This window comes from Electrophorus electricus, chromosome 3, assembly GCF_041902795.1.
Source record: "Electrophorus electricus isolate QZ-2024a chromosome 3, ASM4190279v1, whole genome shotgun sequence".
NCBI lineage: Eukaryota > Metazoa > Chordata > Actinopteri > Gymnotiformes > Gymnotidae > Electrophorus > Electrophorus electricus.
In genome coordinates, this window is record NC_137499.1 from 920,001 (window position 1) to 934,411 (window position 14,411).

Below are 14,411 nucleotides of genomic sequence, written 5' to 3' on the forward strand. Positions count from 1 at the left end.
CACACGCACACACACGCACACACACGCACACACACACGCACACACGCACACACGCACACACGCACGCACACACACACGCACACACACACGCACACACACAAGCACACACACAAGCACACACACAAGCACACACACAAGCACACACACAAGCACACACACAAGCACACACACACACACACAAACACACACAAACACACACGGTCTGTATGCAGTCCATTGGTTTCCTTGCCAGAGGTGAGTGATTCATTAGTAGATCTGTTCCCACAGACTGCCCCTGCGTACCAGTCAGGGAGTTTAGTGAGTGACCCCACATGCTGGTTTCCTGTTGCCGCACACTTCAACATCCACAGACATCAGAGCAACAGCTCACATACACTCGCCACTCATTACGATCATTGAATTATTGGGGACATCTTGTATCTGATATCTGCTGCCACACAGATGAAATGAGCCCCTCTTCCCGGTTCATTAGTGCACCACCTTAAGCCCCATACACACCTGTAAGACAGGTATGGTGCACGGGAGATGAGCGCATAGACAGTGACACAGCAGACAGGTGAATCAATATGAAAGGCAGGTCTAGGTCCTGCTGCCATTAAACAATCAATCTACACCTTATCCAAGTCTACACACTCCACCTAAAGCCATTTTAATATGTATATATACACTCACACACACACACATCTAGATGACTCACTCTTGAAACACTCTGGGGAGTATTCTTCAGCCCATATACCCCATCCTCATATACCCCATGCCCATATGCCATGGGGTACAGCTTAGCTTTCTTTCGACAGACACAACATTCACATTTGTAACCATCACAAACGAGGGTCCTTCTCTTTAGGCTGCTTTGCTTTGCGACACACAGTCCTCGCATTGAACATCATCCTTACACACAAACGAACACCCCTACACACACTGTTGTGGGCTATGAGAAACTGCTCTCTCCCACCGACTACTATCCACAGCTCTTGAGTTTGTGAGCTCTTCACGCTACCAGATTCAGTCACTTCTCTCCTGCGCTCCGACTGCAGGCCCGGGTGCTAGAATGTGACGGCTCCCTCACACTGAGTCACCCTGCGCTTCGCCAAGTCACCGGGCTGTTTTGTGTGGTGCCTGGCGCTCTCGCTGAAGCCTAGAAAAGCTCTCTGTAACAGGGTGTGTCAGTGACTCAGCCAGCAGGGTCCTGCAGCTCTCAGGAGGCCCCGCCCCCACGAGCACAGGCCCCGCCTCATACTGCTCACCCCACTCCAGCCTAGAAGGAGGGAAGCTCCACCTGCACCACATGGTGGCCGGCCAGTCACGCACAGCCTTTTGGGTAATGATGATGTCACTGAGGAGACATTCCCATCCACCCCCTGCCCCCCCTCCCCCAGGGTATGTTTCACTTGTATCACATGACTGTGTCTTAACACATTTCATCAAGCTCTTCACCCACCCACTCCTCTTTCTATCCATCCATCCATCCATCCATCCATCCACTCTGCAGGTCCATGTCTTTACACAGTAAAGAACTGTTTGCACAGACACCGAGGCCTTCAGCTGTGCGCGCACATGAAACAGTCGTGTTCTTGTGGGTCTGGCTTGCAGCACACACTCGGAGTGCAGGCTAAATGAGGATATGTGTGGGTGTGCAGTGAGACCAACACACAGCTACGCTCGCACACCCACTTCCTCAGCGGTGCGGCAGTCACGGCGCTGCACAGGTGGGGTTGCTTACGTACACTCTGCTCCTCGGCACTGAACACGGGAACACTTCCCCATCTCAGGATGCCAAAACCATGCAAGTGCAAGAAAATCACAGCAGATGACTGCAGGTGATGTCACAGGTTTGACACCAAGACTCTGCACTGATTAGATTCCACAGTCCATACATGGGTATATACATATATACCTATATATGTATATACCCATATATCTATATACATACACTGCCTGGCCAAAAAAAGGTCACACACACTAATATTTCGTTGGACCGCCTTTAGCTTTCATTACAGCACGTATTCGCTGTGGCAGCGTTTCCACAAGCTTCTGCAATGTCACAACATTTATTTCTGTCCAGAGCTGCATTAATTTTTCCCCAAGATCTTGTATTGATGATGGGAGATTTGGACCACTGTGCAAAGTCTTCTCCAGCACATCCCAAAGATTCTCAGTGGGGTTCAGGTCTGGACTCTGTGGTGGCCAATCCATGTGTGAAAATGATGTCTCATGCTCCCTGAACCACTCTTTCAAAATTTGAGCCTGATGAATCCTGGCACTGTATCTTGGAATATGCCTGTGCCATCAGGGAAGAAAAAAATCCATTGATGGAATAACCTGGTCATTCAGTATATTCAGGTAGTCAGCTGACCTCATTCTTTGAGCACATAATGTTGCTGAACCTAAACCTGACCAACTGCAGCAACCCCAGATCATAGCACTGTCCCCACAGGCTTGTACCGTAGGCACTAGGGTACTGTAGGCACTAGGCATGATGGGTGCGTCACTTCAGCCGCCTCTCTTCTTACCCTTGAGTTCCCTTTGCATTGTGCGTGTGGAAATGCTCTTACTTTCACTATTAAACATCCCTGAGTTCTACTGTTGTTTCTCTGTGATTTGATTTCACCACACGTTTAAGTGATTTGCGATCACGATCATTCAAGATTTTTTCCTGACCACATTCCTTCCTCTAAGATGATGTTTCTCCACTGTCCTTCCACTTTTTAATAATGCGTTGGACAGTTCTTAACCCGATTTTAGTAGTTTCAGAAATCTCCTTAGATGCTTGATGCATGCCAGTAATTTGACACTTCTGAAACCGATTAACATCTTTTCGACGACCACAGGATTTGTCTTTCGACATTGTTGTTTAACAAATGAGAAGCTACTCACTGCATCAGTTAGGGTTAAATAACTTGTTGCCAGCTGACACATAATCACCCAAGCAGTAATTATCCAATGGGAGGCTCTTACCTATTTGCTTAGTTAAATGCAGGTGGTGATCTTTTTTTTGGGCAGGCAGCGTATATACCAATATACGCATATCCCCAGATACCCATATACCCATATACCTATATACCCATATACCCATATACTTATATACCCATATATCTATATACCCATATACCCATATACCTATATACCCATATACCTATATACCCATATACCCATAAACCCATATACTTATATACCCATATATCTATATACCCATATACCCATATATCTATATACCAATATACGCATATCCCCAGATACCCATATACCTATATACCCATATACCCATATACCTATATACCCATATACCCATATACCTATATACCCATATACCCATATACCCATATACCCATATACGGATATACCAATATACGGATATACCAATATACGGATATACCAATATACCCACATAATTTATGCTTTCATTTGGGTTGCCTTTTGGAAAGTGTCTGTATTCAGACATGCATGGCCTCAGTCTAAGTGTTGCTACTTTAATTACAACCAGACCGTTGCTCCTCAGTCTGAACACGTCCAACAGATGTGCACCACTCCAGAGGTGAAAGTGAACCTCACACAATGGCAATGGCACAGGCATACAGGAGGACAACCGGAGCACTGAAACAGGAGTGGAGAGAGAAATGAGCGGAAACCTGGTCAGAGCATCCCAAGTTCATCCCTCCCGCTGCCTCGCTAAACGTCCGTTAAACTTCGTTACATGGCTGGCAGAAGAGTTTAGAGATTTCACTCGAGACCATATTCATCTACAGGTACTGCTTTCGGGACAAAGTGTGCGTGCCTGGACACCCAGCTCTGTTTTCATCGCTTCCAGCACACAGGGGGACAGTGTGCTCAGATGGAAGGCAAGACAGACCCTCCTGACATCACTGCACTTTAACAGTCATCACACTACACTTCCAGTCCGATGGTGAGCTGAGGGAGCATGAGATCACCGCCCACTGGAAGAGCAAACACTGTCCAGCAGGACAGCAGAGTCCAGAACACTTAAGAATGATCATATAACTCATGTTGAAACTGTTGGCTCCATGGAGAACCATTGAAGGAACACTTAAACTTCCCTGGAGAAACTCAAGAAACAAGCCAACCTTTGGAGTTTTTTAACTGATCACGGAGCAGTTGTTTGGTTAACAAGGTCAAAAAGTGAACTGGAAGATTCAACTGAGAATTCACTCAGATTTGGTTTGAGAAACTGCTGGTTTGAGAGTTAGCTGCTCTCAGGATTCTTTAGGCCTTTTCTTCACTCAGTAGACTGAACATGTCTGTGATTGGCCGATATCCACAGCGACCCCCTCGCTTCCTGCATCTGCATGCTCAAAGTGCTGACCTCTGCTGGGATAGGCCGACATCCTGGACCCTGCACACTCTCACTGCTCACACACCAACATCTGTGAAGCAGAGGTTAACGCGAAGCACCAGGCGTGCATGGAGGGCGTCTCTCTCCGCAGCTACTGCAGCGTCCGAACCCAGTGCAAGTTAACGGTCCGGGCTCAGCACACAAAGGGGCCTCTACTTCCTCAGAAAACGCCCACTTTTCCCATGAGCTCATGCAGGAGCCAGAAAGGTCAATGATTCAATAATAACAATGTGAGCAAGCAGAGGGAGAGTGTGAGGTGAGAGTCTCTCCAAAGGACACAGGGGCTTTGTTTTCAGGCATTTTGGGAGGTCGGCTTATCGCTGGCCAGGGGCCTAGCTCCGGAACGGATGTTGATCGTGAGGCAGCACCTGAGGAAATGAAACATCTTCAACATGTCAAGCCTTTCACTTCATCCTCCCTAAGAACAAATCAATGCATTGGCCCGCACCCAGGAAATGAAGCTCTCAGCCAGCAAGCCACAGAAAGACTTCATGGCATTGTGCCAACAACTAAAGAAACCACAAACTCTACACACCCGGAGCAGGCCCTGGGAATGAGGTGCTGGTGCACCCACTGGATGACAAACTATTTCCTTATTTACTTCACTGTTTCTGGCAAGCTCACAGATCATTACCAGGAGTGCAGGCTTATAGTCCAAATGGGAAACAATCCCCCGAAGGCCCATAATCTTAATGCTTCACTGGGACTGTTATCTGCAATTACTTATCAAGTACTTACAAAAATGCTTACATGAACACACATATGTACTGAGTGGCAGACAGCCCGTCGAAGCGGTGTATGTGTGCTGAGTGTATGTGATGTATGCAGCCAAGTGAGCTAAGTCAGGGGTGTGCACAGGCACATGGAGCGCTTTAATGCCCCAGAGAGCTGGTTCAAGACCCCGAACAACAGAGGGAGGGTCCCTGCTGAGTTAAGAGAAGAGGTCAGGACAGCAGATGGCACCATCTATGTCCCTGCTGAGATTAAAGGTGAGGTCAGGACAGCAGTAAGCATCATTTATGTCCCTGCTGAGATTAAAGGTGAGGTCAGGACAGCAGACAGCACTAACCACGCCCTCCCTAGACCGCCTGGCAATAGGCTTCAATCAGTCTGCCCAAAGATCAGACCAAGAGCGCCTGTGTTTGAACTCGCCTGGGGACCTCCACCCCACCCCCCCGTCGCAGAATAGAGCCAGCACCACGCAAGGGCAACGGACTTTCACCAGCTGATCTCGTGCCTACACGACACACTGTATTTTGCAACAATTCAAAGAACTGCTTTCTTCTGTTGTGAAATGAGAATTCCGTGTTACCTGCCTGTTTCTGAAAAACCAGTGAACGGGCAAAAAAGTTCCCGGAGAACGGCCCAGATCTTCTGTTTTGATACGTGATGTCGGCAGAAGCCCCTCCTTTACTGTCTCACACAGCCCTGGTTGAGCCCAGCCACTGTAGTGTTGATGTTGCTAAGATACTGCTCTGTCTCTAGTTTTGCTGCAAAGGGCAGAAAATGTTTTTTTTCCTTGTTTTGTTTTGACTGGCCTCTGGCACTGAACACGGAATATTCTCTTTCACTTCATACACAGAGCTTAATAATGGCTCCTGGCAGTGATGAATGAATATTGGATAAAAACAACTTTTTAATTCTTTTTTAATCTGGAGTATACTTTTTTAAACTGATGTCTTCCTCCCAGCTGCAGTAGAATACTTCTCTACAGGTCGCACATTACAATAACTGGACTTCCCCACTATTCTGATGGATTAGAGGAAGGCTGAAAAACTGTCAGTTCTTTTTGAATGAAAACATGAACCCGGGTCGTGCCTTTGGTCTAGGACGGAAACACAATGACACCCATAAGATCCTCTTCAGATAAAAGTTCCTATAAAGTCCATGACGTCATATCCACTTTAAATACCAGGAAGAGTAGCACATGGGGGAATAGGATGAGGTCACATGACAGCATACTGCTGGTATTCAGTGCCAGGAATTTAGAAGCGAGGGGCTGAACCAGGAGCCAAGGGCGTCTTAACCCACGTCCAATCAAATGGCCCCTTCGACAGCCCAGCACTGACTCAGCCACCCATGTGATCTGAATTCCACAAGGCCAGTTGCCCTCTGATGCACCCTCATGCCCTCTGATGCCTCATACCCTGTTCCAGAGAGTGGGACGGCACCTTCACAATACACTACAGACTATTTCCGGATTCCGGATTTTAGCACATGGTGATGGCATTCTGCTGCGCTCTCTGGCACAAGGCCGAGCGATGTATGAGGTCTGTGCTGTGCACTGGGTCAAACCAGAACCATTAGCCTTTTAGGGCAGTGGCCTTGCAGACAGCAGAAAGGCCATTACAGAGGCTGACTGCTGTAAATACAAGCTAATGGCTACTCCTCGCGAGCCCTCGCACAGGAAGGTGCAACGATCCAGACAGAATATTATACCTCAGGAGTTCAACGTGGCTCACAGTATATCAAAGTGTTTCTGTGCTCGAGTAAACATCGCTTAACTCTGACAGCGAAGGGAATTAGTTCCAGTTACCTGAGTGGATGTTTCTGTTACAAAGCCTCTTGTTCTGGAGCACTATAAATGGAGTCTGCATGGAACTGGTCTCTGCGACGCAGAAATCGAATGTTTTGCTTGTCTGTGCCAAACATTTGTCAGACCCACTTGTAATGCAGACACATGCTCAGTACTGCCAGCGAGTCAAATTCCCAGAGGGCTCCTGTGGACCAAGCAACCCTGCAGAACCAGGTGCTGGTTGGGGACTCTGAGACCGGGCGCAGACTCCCCTGGGCCGAGGAGCAGGCGTCCAGACACGCTCCCGTCACCTGTTGTGAAGGAGGCGGTGCTCTGTGTGTGTGTGTGTGTGTGTGTCACAGCACAGCTGCTCGGCGTGAAGGACCAGCCTCCAGCTCAGCTGTCCCTGCTGAACTTTCTCCCAGACCCTGGGCACCTCGCCCACACCCTGCTCCCTTCAGCCAGGGTTAAGTTCTCTCTACTGCTAAACAGACTAAGCTTCCACATTTTCACATTACAAAATTCAGCCTTCATACCCATGTTTATATTCTACACAGCAAAGTGTGTTTAGAGATGGCCCCAGAAGGCAATCATTTATATATATATATATATATATATATATATATATATATAAAAACTAAACAGGTTAAACTGGTTTCACTTCTCAATGTTTCAGGAGTACTTCTGTATATATAAAACACATGAGAATCACATATCAACTCATCAACTCATCCAGGAATGATATGAATGATAATAAGCAGGAAAGGAGCAGAGAGAAGATCAGGTCACGTTTGGAAGTGCAGGGTTGAAAATGCTCTTCTCAAACACATTCGCATTATTAGGGCAGTGGTAGCTCAGTGGTTAAGGTCCTTGACTTGTAATTGGAAGGTTGCAAGCCCCACCACTGACCAGTTGCCACTGTTGGCCTCCTGAGCAATGCCCTTAACCCTCAATTGCTCAAGTTGTACTCAGTCATAATTGTAAGTCGCTTTGGATAAAAGCATCAGCTAAATACTGTAAATGTCTTCTGTCTTTCACACAGCGATCTGCACTCCAACCAGCTCTCAGTCAAGACACAGTTTCTCTGTCACTTTGCGGTCTAGGGTGTAGAGTGAAATTTGGAGCTCTGCTAGACTGAGGAGCACAACAATGCTCAGTGCATGAAACATGGTCATTGGTGCTGGTGACTTCCTCCTGGACTATGCGTCTAGCTCTGCTCCCCTGGAACACCTCCCCTGGATTAGCCACATGTACATGACAGCACACATGTGAACACACACGATCACACACGATGTCTTGCACTGCACTACGTACAGCAGTTGGGATTCATTCAAATGATTTCTGTTTTTAAAGTAGCCTGAGCAGCAGACACCAGCGGACACCAGTTCAACAGCAGCAAGGAAAACAAAGGAATCTGCTCCAGATAGTGAGAACCCTGAGTGGTGCTGGGCTGTCTCCAGGGCGTGTGCCACCCAGCTAATCACAGAAAAGGGTTTTGTGTGTGTGCGTACATGCGTGTGTACGGCTGTTCAACACTTGTGGCAAAGCGGGTCTGATGAAAACTTGAACTATATCCCTTTTCTCTAGTTTTTCAGAACAAAGATGAAGGACGGCAGCGGCTTACTGATGGTGGACTGGAAAAACTTGCTCGTCGTTGCTTTAGGAAACTATTCATGCAGGATTTATGACATCCATGGAACATTCCTTTTGTCACACATTCCACTGTTCCTTTTAAAGAATTCACACTGATAAGTGAAGCCGGGTGCAGACGTCACCTTTGGCTGTCTGGATGTTCTCTGCACATGCTACGTCTGAACAGGCCTGTCGACGAGACCCAGGAGTGCATCCACTAGCTGAACAGATCCGTGTGAACAGGACAGGAAAACACACACTGCCATCTACACTGTGTGTTCACATCAGCGGTTACAGACAGACACACAGACAACGCTTCTGATTTACAACCTGGGAAGGGATTTTTCCTCAGAAAAGAGCAGAGACAGTGTTTTTAGAACACGTGAAGGTGTGAGATCACACTCCTTCTGAGAGCCTTCTGCAGTGGTAGCGTGAGTAAACAGGATACCTCAAAAGAAGCGGCACGCTTGTAGGAAAGCCACAGAGAACGAAGCCCAGCACCAATGACGCGTGAGAAGAACACGCGTGAGAAGAACGCGAGGGTGCAACTCCACAAACATCAGAAAAAAACACACCCCCTCTCTAAACACTCCTTTCCTTCATCTCCATCTCTCTCTCTCTCTCGCACACGCACACACACACATACACACACTCACTGTATGTGCTGCAAAAGCCTTCGATTCCTGCAAAGGACTCATCTACCCAGTTCAAAGGCTGTTTGCGGAAGCAAAAAAATTAAAAGAAAGAAAGGAAAAACATTACAGAAAACAAGACGGCCGTGCAGGAGTGGGGCGCTCTGCCCTGGACACATACACAAAGGAACAGAGCGAGCACCATGCCCCATTTCAGTGAGAGCTGTAACCCCTGCAAACGCACCACCTGGTAACCCTCAGACCCTGCGTGCACTGGAGTATTTTTAAATGTTTGAGTGGAGATCCTCTTTCATGACCCAGATTAAGGAACTTCCCCTTTCTGAACCTTGACTCATGTGTTGGGGACCATCCTCCAATGACAACATCACAGAAGATCCAGGACATTCCAGGAGACCACGCAGAGTTTCAGGGTTTCCCTGCTTCAGAACACCAATCCGGCTTGTTAATGAGCAGATGACCTGAATTAAGTGTGTCGAGGCATGGAGAACGAGACCCTGTTGAGTTCTCCATGTCTGGGGCTGACACCTCCTGGTCTACGTTATGCAGGAGTCATAGTCTGACACACCCAGCAAAACGCAGAAATGTGTACGCTGTTAATCACTTTAACAAGCCCTCCAGACTACCTCGGTCCTGGCCTGCACATTTAGAGCCCCCCACCCCCTTCTGCCTTGTGTCTTGTGTGGTGAAACCCAGCAAACACTCAGACCTGCTATCAGAAGGAACCTGAGTCCACTCTGAGTGTCCTGGACTTGTTAATAAGGCACATGAATGCTTGGAAGAAAATAACATGCTATGATTTACAACCACTAACTTCCTGTGTGCCTCCTTTATGGGTACAAAAAAACCTCTACACAAAACAAGCATCATCTTATGTTTAAGTGGTACTATCTGGTCCCAAACAGGCAGTGCAGAATGGACAGTGAAGTGCATATGTAAGTCCAGCCTGCCAAAGCTAATAATTCAAGGCATGAAATCAATGGCATGTCAAAGTTTATTGAAGAAATTATCTGCCATAACATGATAACATAACATGATGCCATATTTGAGCTTTCATCTTAGTCCTGTGTTTTCTTGTTATGGTAACAACCTGGGATCTCATTAAAACTATAAGAGCAGGGAAGAGGAGTAAACTGTGGGGGAGGGTGATGGAACAGCCCAGTGAAGTTAAAGGGGCACACTGTAGTGAGGAGGGTGATGGAACAGCCCAGTGAAGTTAAAGGGGCACACTGTAGTGAGGAGGGTGATGGAACAGCCCAGTGAAGTTAAAGGGGCACACTGTAGTGAGGAGGGTGATGGAACAGCCCAGTGAAGTTAAAGGGGCACACTGTAGTGAGGAGGGTGATGGAACAGCCCAGTGAAGTTAAAGGGGCACACTGTAGTGAGGAGGGTGATGGAACAGCCCAGTGAAGTTAAAGGGGCACACTGTAGTGAGGAGGGTGATGGAACAGCCCAGTGAAGTTAAAGGGGCACACTGTAGTGAGGAGGGTGATGGAACAGCAGCAGTCAGTACGCGATTCCGCAGTGTGAGAAGTCAGCAGGTGTGTAAAAATCAACAGCTACACTCCCACACCCCAGCACCTGCAGGCACACGCATTCTGAAACGCGCATGCATGTGTCCCATAAACGTTTCCCTCGTCTTGCACACAGACCAAGGCCTTTCTGGAAAGAACAGATTAAGTAAATCATCCCCCCCACACACAGGAAATGAAGCGTTCCAGACTCAGATAGCAGTGGAGTTGTTTGCCCTCGCTATCAGTGGAAGTCCATGTGACGCGTCATCAGACCAGATCAGAGGGCCCGCTGTCGCCTCTCTCAGTACAGTCAAAGTGGGGCATTCATCACAGGCTGCGTTTACCCACCCTGCCCGCTCATACATTCACTTGTAGAGGCTTTTCTTCTGTTCAAGGAAAATAACAGCTGCACAGTCACCATTCATGTTCTGCTACCTTTACTTCTTAGGCACGTGAGAATAGTGCGTAGAAACCCAGTAAACACACACAGCCCAGCCGCCACTGCAGAACAGGTCCAGAGCGTTTATCTGTATTTAATGACGCTTCACTCTCACGTTCCTTATATATGAGCTCAGATTTCAGCAGTCTGATGAATGAAGGATGACAGCTTCCTCACACCCTCTGAACTGAGTGATCACAACGGAGTGACTGTTACAGACACAACAAATCACAAAACATATTCTTACATACTTCTCAAATGTTTGTAACTGGCTACACTAGTTAACAAATACCCATGATCCCCTCTCAATTGGGCCTGGAAACATAAGTATGAAATGACATTTAACGTAAGGTCAAAAAAAGTGACCCACCGTTAAGCCAAAAATCATATTGTCTCACTTACAGATGCCAAGCTGAACATTACACAACTCCTCAGCCTAAAGTGCTTTGCTGTGATGTCACCGTGTAAATGGTCGGGGTTGAGTCACCTGCTCGGATGGCGTCTGGTTGGATGGCATCTGGTATCCGGGTTAGATCTATTCATGATCTCAGTTTCAGCCCAGTCGCTCTAGGGTTTTTACCCTCACTAGCAGAGGCCACACATGCTTACAGACGAACACGCGTGCCTAACGTGCACGGCAACATAAAGTTTCAATTCTCAAAGTTATACATACAAGTAAGAAAAAGAAATGATCTAACAAAACGTGTCAAGTTACACGCGAAACACGTCATGTACAACTTCCTCCGAACACTCCCCTGGGCCTCCAACTGCAACTCACAGGCACACAATTCCCCAAACCCATCCTGGACGCCTTCAAAGAACCAGCTGGAATGGAGGAGCTTCCTCAGAGGTTCCGGATTCTCCACGCTATAACACACCAGGACTTGGATGCAACCTCCCCCCTGCTCACAGCTGAGTGGGAACAGCCAACCATGGAGACAGCTGGACTCCCTTCAATCTGGCAGAGGCTGAAACACTCCCTGCGTGATGAAGACTCTCCTCACACTCACAGCTCGATGAAGACTCTCCTCACATTCCCTGCGTGAAGACTCTCTCCTCTCAGCCTCACATTCACAACTTGTTCAGAACATATGTGCATTTCAAATAATACCTCAGAGCCAACAAAATGTGACATATTAATTGATTTTATGTGAACAGTTCACCTTTGTTCATCTTTCTGTTTTTTAAGAATATCGGTTGCATTCTCATTATAATGATTTAGATAATTAGATAAATAGATAAATGTTCATTTTTAACCTAAACAGGCAATTTTGGCTGCGATGAGTATGAATCAGTGTCTGGCATCAAAACACTACGGCAATGTGTCACACACGCTGAAACATTTCAACCTCAACAACGGAAACAGTCCAGCAGATAACTAACCTGGTCACTGTTCTTTCAGTGTATCTCATACCCATTCACATCTTACATAAATGATTGCTGAACACCCTCCAAACCCCAGCATATGCAGGCACGCGTTACGTGGGTTCAGAATGCCCCTGTATGGGCTCTGAAAACAAAGAGGGCAAAACCTAAAAATTTATTTTAAAGACATAAACAGTCATCTAGAAAGGTAAGACTGCATATGAATATCGGTTACATATCAACTACAAACTTTCTGCACAACTTATAATATCAAAATGTGTTACTGAGGCAGAGCCAACTGGCCTTGTTCAAGCCTTGGTCTCTCTCTCTCTCACACACACACACACACACACACACACACACACACACACACACACACACACACACACACACATTTTTCCTCTCGAGTTATACAAAATAATACAAAATAGATTTTTTAAAAAATCTAAGACAGCCAAAGACACATTTAAACTTTATCTAAAGTTATTCCTAATAAAAAGTCACCAACACCAAACCTAATTCGTTTTGAATAGGTTATAAATTTGTCACGAGCTGTAACATAGTAACTAAGATGGTTACGAAAGCACGCTGCACATGTTGCACCCAGGGCGAGCTGCGCGCGGGGAAACATTCTAAATTAGGTTCACACAAATAACGCAGTGTCACGGGCTGCAGACCTCCACGAGCGGATAAACCAGCCCACCAATGACAGCGAGGGGTAGCGTGGTCGCTCGCGGGGCTGCGAGCACGGTTAACTAATTCATTTATCGTTCAGTTGTATCACAAGTTTATTATTGCAGTCTATGACGTGAGCCAAATATGAGCGAGACAGCCTATACTCGGCGTTGCCCGTGATTTCGTGCAGCACTCGGCACACATGAAGCCCAGTTTTAAAACTTAGACCAGTGTAACGCGAGGCTGTGCAGCACTTTCCAAAGTCTCGATAAGATGCTCGGTGTGGCGCAGACTTGCTCCTGCATTTGATCCCATCTTGGAATTAAGCCATTTGCTCTTGAAACTTGCGATGTTTTTTTTTTTGCACCGGTGATCTCTTGCATGTGAGAAGCAGAGCCCTAGTGACGCAGGCCTCGAGCGAATTCCTGAAGCCCCTTTTCCGCCTGCGGGGTCCCATCCTGCGGTTGTCCAGCGCCCCCCGCGCACTGCGCTCGGATCCCCGCTCGCCTACCTGGATAAACTGGATGGTTAGCGCCGACTTGCCGACGCCGCCTCCCCCGACCACCACCAACCGGTACTTCTCCTGCACCGAGCCGTCCTTCCGCGCAGCCATGGGGACACCGCGCTGCGCTCGTCGCTGTCTGCCCACTGCTGTGTGACAGGCTGTCGGACAGGAGAATTAAGCGCAAAAACGCGATAAGGCGTCTCGCCGGATGACCAGCCGAACAATAATCCGTTCAGGAAAAGTATGAAGCTCGCGGTGTTGTGAGAGTGAATTCGCCGCGCGTACAGGCTCAGTCCACACGCCCTGTTCTGCAACGCTACCAGACACTGTGCTGCAAGATGTGGGAAAGATATGAGTAATCAGCCCAAGCCTTACACAGGGCCTCCGCTAGAGGGCGCCCTCCGTAAGCACAGCCATGGCCCAATACTGTAGGAGACTCACAGAATAACCTGTACACATACAAACGAATAGGTTGAAGCGCTGTTTGTTTCCGCTTGTTATTACCATAGCTTGTAAACGACCACGCCTTTAAATTATCCTTCAGGCAGAAACAAAATGCAGTGCTTCAGGACTCATTGCCAGCAGAAGGGTGGGGAGGACCCACCAAAAGTGCTGAGCAACTTACGAGTCAGTCAGGCATCTGCACGGCTCAGGAGAGATTTGACTCTTTTCCCAATGGCATGTTGAGCCAGTCTGGAATGCTGCCTGGATGAATAGGTATGGATAGGAGTAGGGTTGGATATGGACAGGTTTCATTTAGGTGAT

The 14,411-nt window shown here is 47.5% G+C and overlaps 1 protein-coding gene across 3 annotated transcripts in view; it reads right to left on the reverse strand.

Moving 5' to 3' along the window:
- The window catches only part of rras2 (RAS related 2), a 22,952-nt gene extending 8,958 nt beyond the window's left edge, over positions 1 to 13,994 (reverse strand). The window contains exon 1 of one of the 3 annotated variants that reach the window (XM_081708864.1): positions 11,589 to 13,994. In XM_081708864.1, coding sequence (XP_081564990.1) covers positions 11,589 to 11,618 — 30 coding nt within the window. In that variant the 5' untranslated portion in view covers positions 11,619 to 13,994. Of the gene's footprint in view, positions 1 to 1,000; positions 1,345 to 11,588 lie in introns of those variants that run through there. The other 2 variants (XM_027007424.3, XM_081708865.1) reach the window with 2 other exon arrangements.
- Between the last annotated feature and the right edge of the window lie 417 nt (positions 13,995 to 14,411).